Below are 18,722 nucleotides of genomic sequence, written 5' to 3'. Positions count from 1 at the left end.
AGGAACAATGAAAGGAAAATACGAAGGCATGAATTCAGGGATTGAAGTGCAACAGATCCAGATGATTACAAATCAGATACTGAGAAGATTAAAAAAGGGCTTTAAAGGCAGCTTTAGCTCACACAACTATGTTTCACATGGTTGCACTGTTAGCACTTGTGAATCAGTACGAGAGGTTTAATTCTGAGTACTTCCTCCAATACACATGCATGCATTTCAGCCTCAAATGGCTTAAGCTCATATGCAGGGTTAAATTTCTGGAAAGTCTCCCATGGTCCCAGCTTCTAGTATTACAACCATTACTCCCTTTTCCTTTCATCCTTCCCACCTAAGTCATAAAACCAAATTGAGGATCCAAAAGATACTGGATTCTATATATTTAAACATGAAGGTATTAACTAACTGTACCACTGAAATCCCTACCTTCAGCAGGAGACATACGTGAACTATGAAGGTTGGCGTCTTCCAGGTTTTCAGTTCTTCCTAAAGGGGAATCAAGTGCATCCATGGCTGAACTCCCGAAGTTCTGCCTATGTGGGCTTTTGTTTACTTTATCTGTAAGAGGCACCTCTGGAATTTCCTCCCTGGCACTAGAGAAGACATTCATAGGAATTCTTTTAATAGCTTCAATATTCATAACCTTGCTACTTGTTGGGGTAGTGAGTGCAGAGGCCAAAGCTTCAGGTGATCCACTTCCCGTTCTTCTGTCTCCTGACTTCAAGAAAGGCACTGCAGTGGTAGCATCCTCAGTCCCTTCTCCATCATTCATGCTCCTGCTCTGGAATGGCAATGGTGCGGAAATATCTCTTCTCTCAAAACTTGTGCAATCCCGTTTTGGTGATGTTTCAAGTCTGGAGCTATCATTCAGTAATTTGTTTTTATCTTCAGTGGATTTAACATCTGCATGACTCCCTGAGGCACCGTTTAATTTTCTGGTGTTATTAATATTTATATTTTCTTCAGAGATTTCATTCTCACACTCTTCGATGGAAAATCCCAGATCAAATTTAACAGAGAACAGTTCTAGAGAACAGTCATAAAGATCATCGTTATCCAGAAACTGCTCGGTCACACTAATATCACCTGACATTTCCACGGTTGTGGTTTTACTGCTTATAGGCTGCTCCTTGGAGGTTTTGTCAGTGTTCACGCAGCACATCTCTGAAGGAAACCACTCGGAGCCTCGCTCTGCAACTGGCCTAGTAACACTCTCACCTGAATCTGACCTGACTAAATGCTTATTGCTCAGAGAAAAAATTCCATTATTTGTGTCATAAATGCGTTCATCTTCAAATAAGTGTATTCTCTTCTCTTCACCAATAATCAAATTTTTCTTGTTAATTTCAAGACCTTCTTTATCTTTTTGAACAAAATACTTAATTGAAGGGTTATTTGTCAGAGCGTGATTTATTGTTGGCGTTTTCTTTTGAATTTCAGTGAATTCTTGAATTTCAGTGAATTCTTTATTGGCAAACAGACTATCAAAGCTGTCATTCCAGTGAAGTTCCTCTTTGGCATTAACAACAGCAGTTTCAGAAGATGATACGGTTTTTGAAAAACGGGTACTTACAGAAGCACACAATTCACTGGTGACTTTCAGTTCGGGATTTTCAAAGAGCAGCAGTGAACAATTAACTTCTGAAGATGCAGGAAAGACTTTGTCCTGTAGTCTTTCTGAATAACTATCAGAAGTAATGTTTTGAAAAGGACATATTGTTTCTTCATTTCTCATCATGTTTTCAAAATCATGAAGTTTATTCAAAGAGGGAGGAGATTGTGATAAAAGCCTTTTCACATGGGAAAATACTTGATTTAACCAAGAAGGCTCCTCAGATGGTCTCACAAGTGCAAACGAATCCACATATGATTCAGGAAGATAAAATAAGTCAGACGACACAGGTGATTTCTCAACTGTGAAGCTACTATAACCCGAATCTGCGTCATTCGTCCCCAGTGACCTACAAGCTTTATCTACAGTTTTGTATTCCTTTATTGCTGCACTTTCATGAATTATAGTACTTTCACTGTTGTCACACAGGTCAATAAATCCATTTAAGTCAAATGTCACTTCTAGTTCCTCATCCTTTTGACTGCCCTGGTCAGCATTTTCAACCAGAGCAAGCCGCCTTTCTGAGTAAGAAGCTGTATCTGTATCTGTAGGCAACACAGGCACTTCCAAATTTAATCCGGAAGTTCTTTTGGGAGTCTTTGTTTTTGTTACTTTAAACGTGGTAAAGAATTCACTCCCATTATCATTTGTATCAGGTAAAAATGGTTTTACTTTTGATCTGTGCGCCATGTCTTTTCTAGATGAGCATGCTTTCTGATCAAATGTGGAGTTGATCATGGAAAGATGACTTTTATTCCTTTGAACATTAACATCTTCCATACGTAAGTGAGGCTGAATCTCCAGTTCATAGCTGCAATCTCCCTGGTGACAAACACAATGTAATATTTACTATAAATACATACAGGCTTACAAGGACTTGTCATAAGGATATTTAAAACAAGTGACAAAGGTTTTCACACTCCTAAAGGTTATTAGAAAGGAGAAAACAAAGAGGAAAAAAAAAAAGAAAAAAAAAAGAAAAAAAAAGAAAAAAGAAAAAAGAAAAAAGAAAAAAGAAAAAGAAAAAGAAGAAAGAAAAAAGAGAAGAACAAAAGGAAAAAAGAAAAGAAAACGAAAAAAGAAAAAAGAAAAAGAAAAAGAAAAAGAAAAAAGAAAAAGAAAAAAAGAAAAAAGAAAAAAGAAAAAGAAAAAGAAAAAAAAGAAAAAAGAAAAAAGAAAAAAGAAAAAAAGAAAAAAGAAAAAAGAAAAAAAGAAAAAAGAAAAAGGAAAAAAAAAAAGAAAGTGCTTTGCATTTAAGGTCACAACTCTAAAAAAACCCCGTTTGCTGCCAGCAACTGCAAATCCATGCTTGGGTAGTCAAACCTGAATTTTTTAGAAAGACTAAAAGATACCATGCATAAATAAAGATGGCATTTAACAGAGCACCAATGCACAATGTTCTGCACTGAGCATCTGTGTCATGCAGTTAGGATGCAGTTCTCAGAACATTAACAGCAAGCAACTTCACTTTGCAATAAAATGTGCAAGGTATTCTATCCTCAGACAGGCTAATGCTTACAGGCTGTAGTTCTGGGAGGACTAGCAAATTGAGAAAGGTGCTGTGAGCAGAAGAAACTCTTATTCAAGCACAAGTGAGCCTAAAGTTCTCTGTTCTCTTTGTACTGTCGTTTGTAATTTGGCTATTGCCATTGATGGCACATTAAGAACTTCTCACTTACACACTCTGAACTTATTTTTTTTTTCCCATGGATGCTTATTAATCATCTGTTTAAAAAGGCACTGACCTAGGCAACCAACTCTTAAAAATACACTTGAAAAAAGCACAATAGACTTTGACATCACTCCCGGTTAGGTATCCATACAAGGACTGCCTGGATGAAAAAGCTATTTATTTATTGTCCTTCTCACTCTCTCTTTTAAATTAAGATTTCAAAATTCAGGCATGCAATCTCCAAAAGGAACAGTTAGGGTCAAATGAGGCTCTAAAAGCAATGGTTTGAAACACTCCTTCAAAGTTCAAACCTGTTTCACTAATAAACAATAAAAATGAGGATGTAAGATCTAAACAGAAGGCACAATTATTTTTTGGCAATTCAGGCAGATGAATCCCTAGACTCATTAGTCCCCGAAATTAAACAAGGCACCTTTATAGAATAGTGGGTGATAAAACTGACTTTTACAATAAGAGGTTACCTGCTTCCTATACAAGTAACATTCTCCAAAAGTCCTAGCATATATAAGTAGGAAAAAAATAAGGTCCTCATAATCATAACCTCTTGAACCCTCCTCACTGTCCCACAAGAACATTATTACAGCAGTTATACTTCAGCTTGTGCTAGTCATGCTGATATTCACTATTCAAACTCCAACAGCACCTGTATCTTCCAGCAGCGTATAGTAACCTCCCATCCTTCTCTAGCTCTTCACAAGCTAGACCCTTCACTCCCTATTACCTGTACCTAAGCAATGTGCAGACTCTTCTCCCATGGGCACAACCCCTGGTCTTGACTCACAGAGAACATGACTTCTCATTTCTTCAACACTTGGTCTCTGTGTAACTGAGTTGCTACGAAAGTTTCCAGAGCTGTTCTAACCAATGGCACTGTGACACCAACATCTTGATAAAACTGGGACCCCTGGGACCATCGGGGCATCTCTTCCAAAAGAGATTGTGAAGAAATTAAACAGTTTGGGTTTCTACAAATGATACACCTAGAGCTGCTGTTAAACAACCTTTTACTGCTAGACTCCTTATGGGAGCTAGAGGAGTCAATCATGGAAAACAAGGTTTGAAAAATACTCTGCAAAGTCATTCTACCTCATTACACAAGGCAGAAATAACCATACCTAAAATTACTGCTGCCTGGCTTGTCTAAACGTATTCCTGAAAACAGGATTCAAAGCTGTCTTCCATGCATTTGAAGACAGATCACATCCTAACACAGTTTTGGATCCTTTCTGGTTGCAGTAGATAAAGCACACTATCCAGAATTAACAGTATTTTTTCACTCTCAGTAGTAGTAGTAGTAGTAACAACAATAACAATAATAAATCAAAATTTAGATTTTATCACTAACTTCATACACATGCCACAGAAAGTATCATATGCAGAATAAATAAGGAAGAATCTGTGTACAGGCTGTTTTGGGGTCAGGGGCACAGCTGTTTACAAATCCTGTTTACAGCAATAATACCTGTGTCTCAGCGACAACGTATGCAATTTCTATATGGTCAGCACAGTAGAGTGGTAGCGGGGGGAGGAAGTTCAATTGCTAGAGATTCGTCTCTAAAGGGCTGTGAAACACCTACTCCATTTGTCACTACAGAAGATGTTACTCAGCTGCTACACAGTTATTGCCTATGCTTAGGCTATCCATTTACAAATATATCCAAAGAAACTAAAAGTTAGGATTTTTTAAAAAGAGATCTCCAAGGAGATCCGCAGACTATACAGGCTGACTTATAAGAAGTCTTAATACCAAAATAGTGAAGAAAACAATTACTATGAAAGGATTAAAGTATGATTTTGATATGTGTAGGTTCTAAATAATTAGTTTCCATCAAGCTCAGTCAAAACACAGACTCAAGATATGGAAGTCTCTGTATGATATCAAAGAGGAGTAACAAACAACAACAAACATGATCTGGTCCAATTAACTTCACAAATGTTATCGGAGGAGATCACACATTTGGTTCACAAGATAACGGTGTTGATAATATGTTTAGATTTATGTAAGTAGCAACTGAATGTTGCGTAATATTTCAATTAAAGTATCCAAGCATTATAGGAACATATACGGATTAAAGATTGATTAGCTGCCAAACCACTAAACCTTATTGAAACAGAAGTAGGTGATGCTTTTGCCCACCCAATACACTTCTAAGAGGTGCAGAGCAGATCATTCTTGGCCCTATATTGTTCCACATTTTTTAAGTAACCCAAAGTAAAGCAAGCCAAACCTAATCAAACCTGCAAGAAAAGATGAGGGTTGTGAGTAGGTAAAAGGAAAATTCAAATCATAACTGGACCAGAGGTAGAACAGATAAGAGCAAATCATTTATGTTTTCATATGGCCAAACATGAAGTTGCATGTTTAGGATGGTAAGAGGTAACAGAACCATATCATGTCATCCAAAGGACCTAGAGAAACTCAAGAATGAAGTTCTTGAATTGGCAATGGTGGTATGTAATCTCTTGCTTACATGCCTCAGGAACTAGGTGGCAAATGTGATGCCATTTTTTAATGGTCAGGGAAGAAGCTAATAGGTTGCTAACCTTATCTCCATACTGAATAAATTAGTAGAAGCTATAACAGATAATATAATTACTGAATGAGTCTTCTTCAGAAGTGTCAATATTGCTTTTGAAAACAAAAACTCAGACCTTACAAACCCATTAGATTTCTTTGAAGAGACCAACAAGCAAAAACATTGACATGCTCTCATGCATACCATCCTCCCAGCTTTCTGAAAGGCTTTCAAAAAGTCCCTGCCAAAATCTTCAAAGAAACTTAAACAGAGAGAGCAAAACAGGGAAATTTCTTGGATGGATAAGTAACTGAGTACAACACAGAAAACAAGAGGAGTGAGGAGTTGTTATACTGAAGGACTTCATTAGGCCACTGCATATACCTATAATTATGTTTTAACTTGGCGGTGGGTGTGGGGGGAAGTCAAGCAGAACTGCTGTGTGCCAGGACAACAGTCCAGAAGACAAATTTAGCATCTAGGACAAACTTTAGTAACCTAATTTCAGGCTTACATGGAGTTATATAACTGTTCTAGTTCAACTTAGTAATTCAAAATACTTTCTCCCAAACAAAATACTTTCTCCTAGTGAGTCTAGTTAATACTGATGGAGTGAAAGGACAGAATTATAATTATCACATTTTAGCCTGAAAGTGTACTGGTAGAATCTTAAATTACCTGATAAGCTCTTCTATAACCTAGTAAGCTCCAGTGTGTACCAGCTACTCAGTAAATAGGTCATGCTGGAGTAGAAAAACAGGGATCTCTCTTACATTATTGTACTAAATCGATGACCTTGCTTAGAATTACTGATTCAGTTTAAGCAGCAATAGGTTTTCTAATATAGAAAATAAAAAGGAAGAGTAAGCTTAAGATATTAAAATTTTCATTTCCAATATATAAATATATGTGTGTATACACACACACACACACTCTGTTTTCTAGCATTTAAAATTAAGGCAGCTACTATCAAAATTAAAATTAACCTCTCTCTCCTTGTAAGCTGCTTTGGATGTACATTTGCTAATGAGATTCAGATGCCTGCCAAAACCTTGCTGATTTTACTATTTAAAAATGAAAAGATATGTCTGTAAACAGATAAGGTCTAGATTTTAACAATTATAACTTCTTTAATCAAAAGCTTGATTGAAACAGAGGTAAAAGCAGCATGAACAACTGACATTTAAGTCTTTTCTGGCACAACACAGAACCTATTTTCAGAACGGTTTTTTGGTTAGATCTGGGGAAGAAAGGCTTTTGGATTTTCAGCTTTCATACCAGGTGTTAAATCCCATGGAGTCCACACTGCCAATATAGTTAGTCACATGGGTATACTTTCTGGTTAACTTATGTTTTAGCATGCATATTAACAAAAATTACAGCAGTAAGGATGGTGGTTTTCACACAGTATTTTGCATGAGTAGGTAGAGCAAACACCAAAGCAGCATATTCCAATCTATTCGAATGACAAGTGCTTACAGTTTTTTCCTTGTAGGTGATCAGTCGGTCCCTTAATACTCAAGAGAAGACCCTTGTGTTGCCCTCACACATGGTCCTCAACATGCAGAAGACACCCTTTAGTGTATTCTGGACATCAAAATGCTGTGCCTCAAATGCTCTCAGCCATGACCATTCTCCCACACTGCCCACAAACACTTTTCTAAGGCTTACAAATATCTCCTAGGCTATAATTATTGCTTTTAATATATTGGATATGTTAACACACACTTGCTGAGGAAGGTAAACTGCACTTCCATTGCAATCCAAGACTTCTGGAGGATAGAGAAATCAAAGCTTGCAGTCCTCCTCAGCTCCTCTCATTCCTACAAAGAGAGCTTCTGCCTTTCAGGAATCCTGCTCACCTGCTTGACAAATTGGGCTGTAGACAGTAAAATACTATGTTCCTCTCTGAAATGGTTTAAGATAAATGTATGTACTATATAGTATTTATTAGTGCCCAGTAACAAGACTGAAGGACAAGAATGGAAGAGGACAAACACCCACAGCTATCAGACAAAGGCTGCTTTAACCCAGTGTGTTGTATCTGACCAAGAATTGAGAAAAGTATAGAAAAAAAGAAATTATAGAATGCTCCTTCCCCAAAACATGTCCATCTGCCCGCCTAGGCTACTTAATGTGAGATTACATTGGCTAAAAATTACGTCTACACCAATGACCTTAAGGGCAGTGGATGAACTTTCACTATATACAAGATACAGGCATATGACATATTTTGACTGTCATACAATTTTTTTTCTGCTTTATTTTATATCCCTTTCCTACTGATTTCTGAAACTCTAATCCATTTTTTGAGTAACAGTGATCATTAAACTAATGTTTACACAGAAGTATCCAAGACAACTCTTTCCTGGCTAAGGCAGCTTTCTCTTTCATTCAGCCTTGAACTTATTGGTACAGAATTTAATTCACCAACTTTTTAGATCTTGCTCACAGGCTAATTCTTTAGGAAATTTTGTAATTCTTTATGGCCATCCTCTACTTTTATTACCAAAAAATAATTTCTTACTGCTGTAAAAATGATCACTTTTCCAAACCATTTACAAATAGGTTGAAAAATTTTTATGCTTATGTGATTTCACTGCTAACCTCCCTGCCATTTGAGTACAGGCCATTCAGGAACTGGTTAATGAACAGAATAATCAATCCTTCCTATTCCACGATTGCTTAGTTTCCAGAAGAGACTCTAGGGGAAGGAACCCTGTCAAAAACTTTTTTTGGAAGTTCAAGTATATTGTATCAGATGACCCTTAAAAATATATTTAGTTGATTCATGAAAGAAGCCTAAGGGACATAGAAACCACAATTTCCTTCTACAAAAGCTGTGATATTTCTCGGTATCACATTATTGATGTATCTACTAATTCTGTTGCTTTTTTGCTTTCATGCAGCTTGCCTGGAATGAATCGCAAACTATCTCTCATGCAGCCACCCGACACCCTTCTTCAAATCCCAAGTCAGTGTCTGACACCTCCTACTCCTGCAACACCCAGGCTCATCTAAGCAGCTGGGAATTCTTGAAGAGCTACCATCTGCTCCTGCTTAGTAGCAATTGGCTACTATTCATTTATCTGCTTGTACTTATTTTGTGATACTCTAATTTGAGAGAGTATCTGGCTATACAGCAAACAGCTACACAATAAAAACACTCAAAAGATCCCTAAAAAGGAAGATTTATTAGCAAAATATGGGGTATGTACCCTAGCAATTATGGGAACAGGCATCATTAAAGAGGCTACAGAGGCAAGAGTGAATGTTCAAGAACATATGAAGCGTAAGAAAATAAATTTATCTATGGTTTAGTAACTACTTATTTTATAAAACTTCCTAGACAGAAGTGATAGCTACTTAGTACTAGAGATGTCTGACCTGGTAACTGCAGATTGTTCTGTTATCTGATATCATAGATAGGTGAAAGCTGTCATTTGCTATTTGACCTCCTTAGCCTGGGATGTTCCCGTGCTAAGTACTTCAGAAATATATGGGGAAGGGGGAGACCCACCACACTACAGGGAGATATACAGCAATGACCTGGATACCGATATGTAACTTCCATGAAAATATGGATAGCAAAACATGCCTGAATCCCAGTGACCATAATAATTTCCTAAGCTTACTGCATTTCCATGCCAATACTAAAAATACAAGCAGCAAAAGGTATATCCAAGCAGGTAGCAGGACTGGTGCATCTAAAAGCAGTTTTTCAACTATAGTATCAGTTTAGTGTTCTAAATAAATGTGATTATATTGCACTAAACTTTGTCACCAGTGTTTTATTATAATATTAAAAACAATTTTAAAATATTATCCCCTCTCAAAATATAAATAGTATCTTCAAAGACATTTGGTGCATAGTAGCTCCTGCAAGAGTTCCAAGACAATACAAACGGATTGCCAGTTTACAGTTGGCACACTTCCTGGAAAAGTTTTGCCAAATCAGTCTTCTGTAAGAGCCTCAGGAACAACTAACCAATTAGTCACGTACATAAATATTTTGACAGTTTGTGAAAAACAGCATACAACTACTTTAAATCCGGAAACCTAAATGTGAAATTACTGTACATATGCACACACCCCTAAACAAATAAAATAACAATGGAACAAAACCAACAAAAGTCAAAAGTAGCCAGAATCGATACGTTCTCTACTACTCTACTGACAGCAGGGAGGGAGATCAGGAGTGCATACATTAGCAATAAAAACCCACAAAAGGCAGGCAGCTGTATACAATGATGTTATATATACTGTACCACAGAATGCACATGAAGTTCCTCTTGTCTGTAGATTTCAGTTGGCAACCCTGTATCACATACTTGATATTTTATTTGGTTGCCATAAGATGTAATAATATGGCACATCTTCCAGAAAGCTGAGATCACTTAAATTGGGCGGAAAGAATATTTCTGGCTGGTATGCCTGAACCTGTGGCACAAGGGCTATGCGAGGCTTCCATGCAGCACTATACAGGAACACTGCCTCACCCCTAAACACGGTAGGATAGCCTATCTCAAACTAACACAGCTAAGCCCTTCCAGGTGCCACACAATCTGCTCAATCCCCTTGTTCCTTGCACATGGCTGACACCCCACAATCCTTTGCCTAATCACTCTTCTCCATTCTCACTGTGAGCATAAAACCATGTTTTAAAACATTAAATCGTTAAAAACAGAAAGCACCTGCAATTAAAGGTCTGAACAATCTAAACCAGGTCTCAGTTAGCATTCAGACTCAAATCAATTGGCAACAAGATCAGAAGAATCAATATGGCACAAAGAAACTATTTTAATTGGAGAGCTGAGATTCTTGGTCTTGCAGGTTCTCCCTGGCAGCCTTACCATCTAAGAACAAAACAAACATCCTTCCACCTTCACGCTAGGAAGCGTGCTCCTGTTGGGTTTTTCCAGAATAAAGAACAAGCTGGGCCACCTCTCCACAGCTTTCTTTTGAGAATCCCAAGACAGAGTATTTGCTCTGATTTTCTGTTCTCTACTGTTTAAGCCAAATTCAGTGCCCAAACAATAAATAGCATCCCACAGTTCAAGCCAGCAGTTCCACAGATGCATTAGTCCACCTGTCATAAACACTATAACTAAACGTCATTTGCCGTCTTAAATTATTTGTTGCTGGCTAGGGAAGAAGTTTTTCCACATCTCAGATCAGGATTTTAACCAGAGACATACTACTGGCAATGAGGGTCTAAAACAAAAATTAAAATATTTCATTGTCCTTATTCGAACCATTTTTAATTTTGCACTCAGTGTCTCCTGGGGAAAAAAGTCACAGCTGGCTGGAAACACTGCATTTTTCCCCCCAAACATGCCTGATTTAAAACTTTAAAAATCACGGATAGCCTTTTCAGGTTCTTTTGAATTTTAGGGTATCCTGGGAACATTTTCCCTGCTGTCAGGCATTTCATCCAATGAAACCTTCAAGCAACCTTAGTGGCAGTTGTTCCAGGTTCATCTTCTTCTAAACCTTGCCTCCCAAGGTGTTTGGTATCAGAGATTACTTGGGTGAAAAAGAGACACAATCCTAATCAGAATCTTTGGGTTTTCTTTTGTCTTTCTAGGGAGAATAATTAATCTAACTTCACACTGCCAACTTTGAAGTGGGAAACGGATAACCATAGTCATCCTCCTACATTTGACACATTGCAACTTTTTAAAAGTCATTAAGAAATGCCTACCTCCCAGAAAAAAAAAAAATGCACTTGCACTTCAGTATTTCCTGTTACCTATCCTCAGAAACTTGGACAAATATCATTTCAGTAAAAATGATTACTTTGCCCTGACCTTGTTTCCAAACAGTACAGGTTAATTTTTAAAAATGCTTAAAAGCTATTGAATTATTTTGCATAAGGACAACTTGATTTGTTACCATGTTACACAAAAAATCCCTGCTTGTAGCTAGTAGAAAATCCAATCCCATCTGCCCAGTTCTCGTTGCTGTAGTAATAAAGCCACAAGGGCATTAAAGGCTTTTCTGCAGTGGATGTGCCTGTCGCAGGGTTCATATTTGGGATTTCTTTTACTTTTTTATTTTCTTTTGATTGTGCCAACTTCTTCTCTAAGTTGTTAACAGCATATAAATACAATATAAAAATTCTTTTCCAAACATTTTCACTTCATCTATTTAAAAATACCTAAGCCTTTTAATTGACTTCTTTAAATCTATTATGCAAAACACAACTGTATCGGAGGTTTCTTGGAATCATTGAATGAGTACAAGGAAAGGAAAGCTACACATCAGTGAACTCCTGAGCTTTCTTCTGTAATAGAAAAGAAAACACCCACAAAGAACACACAAATACCTCCTGAGCTGGCTCATATTAAGTTATTACTAATCTCCAAATGAGATTCTTCCCAAGAAATAATTAGTTTCATCAGAAACTTCCAGATCATTTGGTTATTAATAGTAAAATAATGATTTTCCTGGTTTTGTATTTTAACCATCGGTAAGAAAATAATCAATAGAACTGTGGTTTGAAGATCAATCTCAGTTATTTAAGGAAATAGCTTTGACTTATTTATCTTAAATCCCTCTGCTATTAAGAACTGTAAATTAACGTCAGACAGATTAGCAGTGGTATATTTGGCAATAGAATATTTATAGTAGGAACTTGGATGTACAGTACATACATGCAAAAACCTTTGAGCCGCTGCTAAAACAATTACTGTTTCCATCCACTTATTTGCCATATAAGACTAACACTTTAGGTAGATTTTTACAGGCTTAATTTCTGTTAAAGGTAAATTTCCCAGAGGCTGGAGCAATATCCCTTTATGCTATCCTACTGTTTAATAACAGTGCTTCCTACAATTTCAAAACCCATCTAAACACCATGGTAAAGCAAAGTGAGAGAGTCATCAGAGCATCAGAGTCAGGAATACAGCCAAGATATACCCATCGATATAAACATACCTTAGTAGGTGTGCAGAAATTCAAAACATTGCCTATAAATCTCTAAGTTTCTTTAATTTTGCTCTACTTTTGCATTTTTAATTAATATTTTCTTCTAACAATACAAAAAAAGAAATCAGCGTAGTGGTTACTGTTGAAGTAAACCATCCGTGTGTCCCCATAGGTCTAGCTATGGGCAATGTGGCATAACCAGTTTTTAGAAAAGCTTGCTTGATTTTTGAAAGATCCTGATGCGAACAATTTTATATGCAATAGTGTTGGGAATATTATATCATAAGGAAAATCTAAATGTGTGAAATTAGAGTGCTACACATGGATGTTATATTTGTTCTAATTTTAAGTTTAAAGTACAAACTTCTAATCAAACTAGTAAGAAAACATTCAAGCTTTCAAGAGAATATCCCAACAAGCATACAGAATGGATAGGGATGAAGAATTCAAGACTGCCTTTTATGAAGATGTTAACCAGCTTTGTGGGCAAGAGAAGTGCAGTGGATGTTGTTTACCTTGACTTTAGCAAGGCTTCTGACACAGAAGTGGTCAATAAGGGTGGGTGGAAAACTGGCTGGACGACCATGACTGAAGTGTTTTGAGGACTGGTATGAAGTCAGACAGTGGCTAGCTGCTAGGAGTGTTTCTCAGAGGGTTTTGGTGTTTAAAATTTTTATAACTAACCTTGACTACAGCACAGAGTGCACCTTCAGTAAGTCTGCAGATGATATCAGGCGAAGGGAAGCAGGTGACATGCTTGAGGGCAGGGCAGCTGTCCAGAGGGTCCTCAACAGGATGACAGAAACCTCACAACAGAAAAATGAAACAGCAGTGTGCCCTTGTGGCAACAAAGACGATAGCACCCAGGCTCCATTAGCAAGACAGCCACCAGCAGGGCAAGGGAAGCAATTATTCTCCTCTGTTCATTGTCTGCAAGACCACAACTGGAGTGCTTAGTCTAGTTTTGGGCCCCCAGTACAAGAAATATCTTGGACTGGATCAAGTCTAGCAGAGGCGGCCAAAACTGTCACAGGGCTGGAACAGGGAAGACAAGGGAACTCTATTCAGTCCTAAGAAGAGAGGATCTTATTACCATCTTTATCTAGTGTAAGAGCAGAGGGAAGACAGAGCCAGGCTTCCTGGAGGTACACCAAGACCAGAGTTAATGGGCACAACATGAAACAAGGGAAATTTCAATTACATATTGGGAGAAATTTTTTCACTGTGAGGATGATCAAACACTGAACCAGGGGCCCAGGGAAGCTGTAAGATTCCAGCCCTGGAGATCCTGAAGGCTTGACTTGTTGAGGGCCCAGCTGCCTGATGTACATGGGCCCTGAACCGGACCAGAGAGCTCCACAGGTCCAAACTGAACTGCTGTACGTTAATAGTGATGGCCCTCAAAGCAGCATTCACTGACAGAAATGGTTTAGAACAGAGATATTTTGTAAAAAAATATTTTACACCGAAAGGTTCTTTGGTCTGATTTACTGTATAATTATACCCATTTTTCTCCGTATGCATTTTCTGATTCACCAGAATTGAAGCTGTAGGAAGACTGAATGAGGACAAGACTGGTAATAACAGGAAACCAAAACCACCTCCCCCCCACTCACATGTGCTCTCATGTTAGCAATATGGAAGATTGTTCTCTTCTGAATTGCAGGGCAACAAGTTTTTGCTGGTGTAATCTACCTGATGAGTAAGGACTGCCACAGTGCAGTGACTGTTCCAAGGCAATTCCACTGTAAAGATAACATACATCATTCACTTCCCTTCTCTTTGGTGAATTTCAGTGGGAACATATCCTGTCTTGGGAAGACTAGCAATGCCTTTTAGAGAAGTCAAGGATGACTTAAGAAAATATTAATAAAACTCACATACGAGAAATCACTGTCAGTGCTGACAAAATAAATTAAGACACATTGCATCTTTGCTTTTTGTGAAACAGTTATGGTGAAGCTTTGATGTCCTTGAACATTGACAATTTGGTTTAGATATAAGAAAGAGGCCAACAACCACTGAAGTTTAAAAAACGGGTGTCAGTGCCGATTACAGCTCCTGCCTTGTCAGATGTGGCCAGAGTTACTGCTAGTGCTTTTATTTTTCTCTAGAATTCAACAGGGTGGAGTGATGTGTCATGTTGTAACCTCTCATATTCAGTGGAGTCGTTAGAAGGTGTTTTCAGCATGCCAGTAACATTCAATTATGATTTCTCCTCTAACTGATGAGGAAGAAGTTCAGTGTCTCCACCTAAGACTAGTTAAGACAGATCAGAGAAAGCTGGCTGGAAATCAATCCTGATAATGCCTGAAATGTTGAGCTAGGAGGCAGCTGAATGAGATAACAGGCAGTCCCAGTCTTTTGACTGCAAGAGCATTACTTACAATGTACCATGATTAAGCTGACATTTAGCTGTTAAATTAGAAATAGTGAAAGCCAACTGTTTATTACTTGTTATCAATTAATAGCTGTATCCCTTCCTTTCTGATGCAGATCTTCCAGCATTTTCCAAGACTGCTTGCAGACTTTTTGCGGCACTGCAATTTGCTGCACGCAGGATTGCTCTGAAGTACTTGGGGAGAGAGCCCATGTGCTATTATGGCACAGAGCAGCATGATTTCTGAGCAAAGCACTACACAGAGAATGCAGCACTACACACCCTGCCTACGCTGGATGGTCATCAGCAGAGCTAAGCAAAATGTAAAGTGATGACCACAATGTCAAAAGCCATAGTTTTGGGTCCCACCTGTTGAAGGGACATCCTCTCTGTTCACCACACAGTACAGAGCAGGGGTAGATGAGCTGGGCTGTCTCATTCCTGTGAGGGACAGTAGGCAGACCTACCTCTGTAAAAGTTTTGTAAAAGCTTACTTGTGAAAGCAAGTATTTGACACTCTGCTTTGCTTATAATTTTTGGCACCTACTTTGGCAGAGTTTGGGGGAGAAGACTGAAGACTTGCTTGGTGACTAACAAATTTGCTCTGTAAATTATCTTAAGGGTGCCAGATGTTGGCTTAGCATCTACAATTTTGAAGGTGCTTGGGAACCTGAACAGACTTCTGGTATTAATACACTTTCACAAAAGGAACTTAAGTCACAAATACTTCAAGTGCCTGATTTGGTGGTGGGGAAGGAAATCCTCAATTAGAAGAGCAATTCTAAATTTTTTAACCATTTTTTTACCTCTTTACTTCCTTCAACGCTCTATACCTGAACTCTCCCCAAAGTCCTCTCTCTCTGGCAGTGTGTTCTTGACCCTAGCTTGGGAACACAGACTCCCAAAGAAGTCAAGAATGCCGTTGTTCTGTGACAAAGTGGAAAAGCTTATCTTAGCTCTGAAAGTCTATTTACAACTTCCCATTAATACACTTTCCTAGCAAGGAGTACAACTACAATGTCTCTATTCTCTTCCTTGATTAGTCTAGTTATTCAGGAAACTCTGGCCGCTTAGCAACAGATTCTGATGACCTAGAAAACTTCAACACACTAAAAAGCAGTATGTGTGGAACATAGAAGAGCTAAACCAGAGGAAAAAATAGTGTGGTGAACAACTGAAGTCTTCAGGTACTGTCAACAGATCCACCTCTACACTCATTCTCTTATATGTGCCTTTCATTATAAAGGCATATCTGCTATCCATAACTCTTAGTAAACAAAATTCTCATCTCCCAAATGGTTTTCATCCATGTTTGTTTGACTGCCCTGTTCTTATTCTTTAATTCTTACGAGCAATTAGGTTTTAATTAAAGCTTTCACAGAAAACAAACCAAAAAGCCTCAAAACACAACCACCTTAAAACATGCAATACATTCCTGCATCATTTTTATGGGATGAATTTGCTGTACATACACGATACAAAATTATTTCCAATTCCTGTTACACTCTGCAACAGTTCTAATACCTCTCTTGGTGACTTTGCTCCTTGACAGATACAGTTCTTGTATTTAATGACTTTTTGTAAAAAATTGATACTCAGTTCCATTAAAAAAAGAATGATTTATGGGTGTAGGTTTTTTTCCTGCGTAGGGAAACACTAACTGTTTTTAAACAACTTCCATGGAAAAGATTAAGAATTACAGAATACCAGTGGGACACATTTTGAAACAAAATGAAATATACAGTATTCATTTCACAATGCCTAACTTAGCCACTTAGCCCCATGCAAACACTTCCCCACTTTTTGTTTCAGCTGATCAGACAAAACTAAAGCACTCATCATTTTTTAAATACGCTAATTGTGCATTAAATACTTGTGCATGTTTACAGCCAGCCAAATGTAAACACCTTACCTGTTCATGTCTCATCAGTTCTATCATTTCCATAACACTGATAAAATGGTAACAACGATCTGAGTGATCAACCATAGATGTGGGAAAAGGACGATTCTGCCAAATTCTCCATTCAGACAAAGAAAGTTCATGAGTTGCCTCCTCTTCATGCTTCTGCAGTTTGAAATTAAGATTGGCAAGGAGATTTTAGTCAAGAAATTGTTTAGCAAAACCAATGTCCGCTTCTCTGTCAAGGACAATAAATACTCTGAATGCAGAGAAGTATCTAAACATTATCACAAAGATTTAAGTCTGGTCTAAAATAAAAACAATTCCATGCTTTGTGTTGTCATGGCTTTTCATGGAAGACAGTTGTTTTAAGTGGTGAAATGACACAAAAGCTCCAAATTTTTTCTCTGAATCAGAAAAGAGCTTGTAAAACCTGAGGTTTTCTTTCAGTAACACTTTTATAGTTATATAAACTCGGGGATGAAAAAGCGTGGATACAATACCATCATGAATACAGCATCCTGCATGGAATTCTTAGAAATAGGAATGGAACTTAATGGAACTGAAAGACTTTTTAATGCATTTTTAATTTACAGACCTAACCTCAAAGACCCATTTCAAACACCTAATTCCTAAATTCTTAACCTCAAAACCCTACATATAATTCCCAAAATTGCATTTTTAATACAGACCTCCTTCAAATTCACAGTTAACTTTGTTACTCGGGGTATCCTTTAAGACTTGTGTCAAAGGAAATATTACATTTAGGTTAAACTCACTGATATTTCTTCCAGGTTTTCTAAGGTTTCAAAGGGAACTTGAGGCACTATCAGTTCCTTTACTCCATCACTTTCCTTAATCCTGTAAAGTCTGTCCCATATTTCATATTCCTCAGGCGAGAGACACCAGCTCTCGTGACCGTGTATTTGCTTTTTGTCTATGGGGGAGAAAAACAATAACAAGAAAATGTTACCTATTCTAAGAAAAAGGATACACAGAATAAAAACAACTTTGTATGAAACCAACTAGAAGAAAAAATACTTTCTCTGTGCCACAAGCAAAACCAGACGTAGAGAATCTGATGTCAGAAACAAATATAAAAACAGTGTTGTATGTTAGATTTATGGATAAATCTAGCTATGAAATGATTGTTTTGGGGGAAGGCATCACAAAGATACAAAGATATAGATAGCCAGACAGATATAAATAGAGAGAAATACATCTATCAAATACCTACAGGCCCTGATGACAGTATAGCAAACAGGGAAATCATATGGCTCGAATTGCTAACCATCTGTCTTAAAGACCTTGGGGAACAAACTGCAAATAACTGTGCTTTTTAAGGGTAAGAAAAAACTTCCCCTTTCTTTTTTTTTTTTTTAATAGTTACTCTTTAAATACTGGAAAGCACCATTAATTTGTTATGACAAAAATATTTTTTAGTCATTTTTTGAATTAATCTCCTCTGTTAAGGTCATGCACATGAATAAGAGGACAGAAACAAAACTATTATGAAAATTCCCCAGGAGCAGAGAAATTAAAAAGAGGCTCATCAGTTTTATTCAGACTCATAACCGCAAGTAGGAAGTATAGGGCACCTGTGAGCACCAATGCTAGATAAAACCGAAGTGCTCATATGGCAGCTTGCTGAAGACAAGGCCCTGGTGGTGCTTGGCTCTAAGCTACTACACTCC

The 18,722-nt window shown here is 37.6% G+C and overlaps 1 protein-coding gene across 3 annotated transcripts in view; it reads right to left on the bottom strand.

The window, feature by feature from the left end:
- The window catches only part of FANCM (FA complementation group M), a 78,357-nt gene that overhangs the window by 12,750 nt on the left and 46,885 nt on the right, over positions 1 to 18,722 (bottom strand). For all 3 annotated transcript variants that reach the window (XM_030007380.1, XM_030007382.2, XM_030007384.1), the window contains 3 exons: positions 17,808 to 17,965; positions 17,041 to 17,193; positions 424 to 2,431 (listed from right to left, as the gene is read on the bottom strand). In XM_030007380.1, coding sequence (XP_029863240.1) covers positions 424 to 2,431; positions 17,041 to 17,193; positions 17,808 to 17,965 — 2,319 coding nt within the window. The remainder of the gene's footprint in view (positions 1 to 423; positions 2,432 to 17,040; positions 17,194 to 17,807; positions 17,966 to 18,722) is intronic.

Source organism: Aquila chrysaetos, chromosome 2 (assembly GCF_900496995.4).
Source record: "Aquila chrysaetos chrysaetos chromosome 2, bAquChr1.4, whole genome shotgun sequence".
Classification (NCBI taxonomy): Eukaryota; Metazoa; Chordata; class Aves; order Accipitriformes; family Accipitridae; genus Aquila; species Aquila chrysaetos.
Note: the sequence above shows the minus strand (reverse complement) of the source record. Positions and strands in the feature narration are given on the sequence as shown.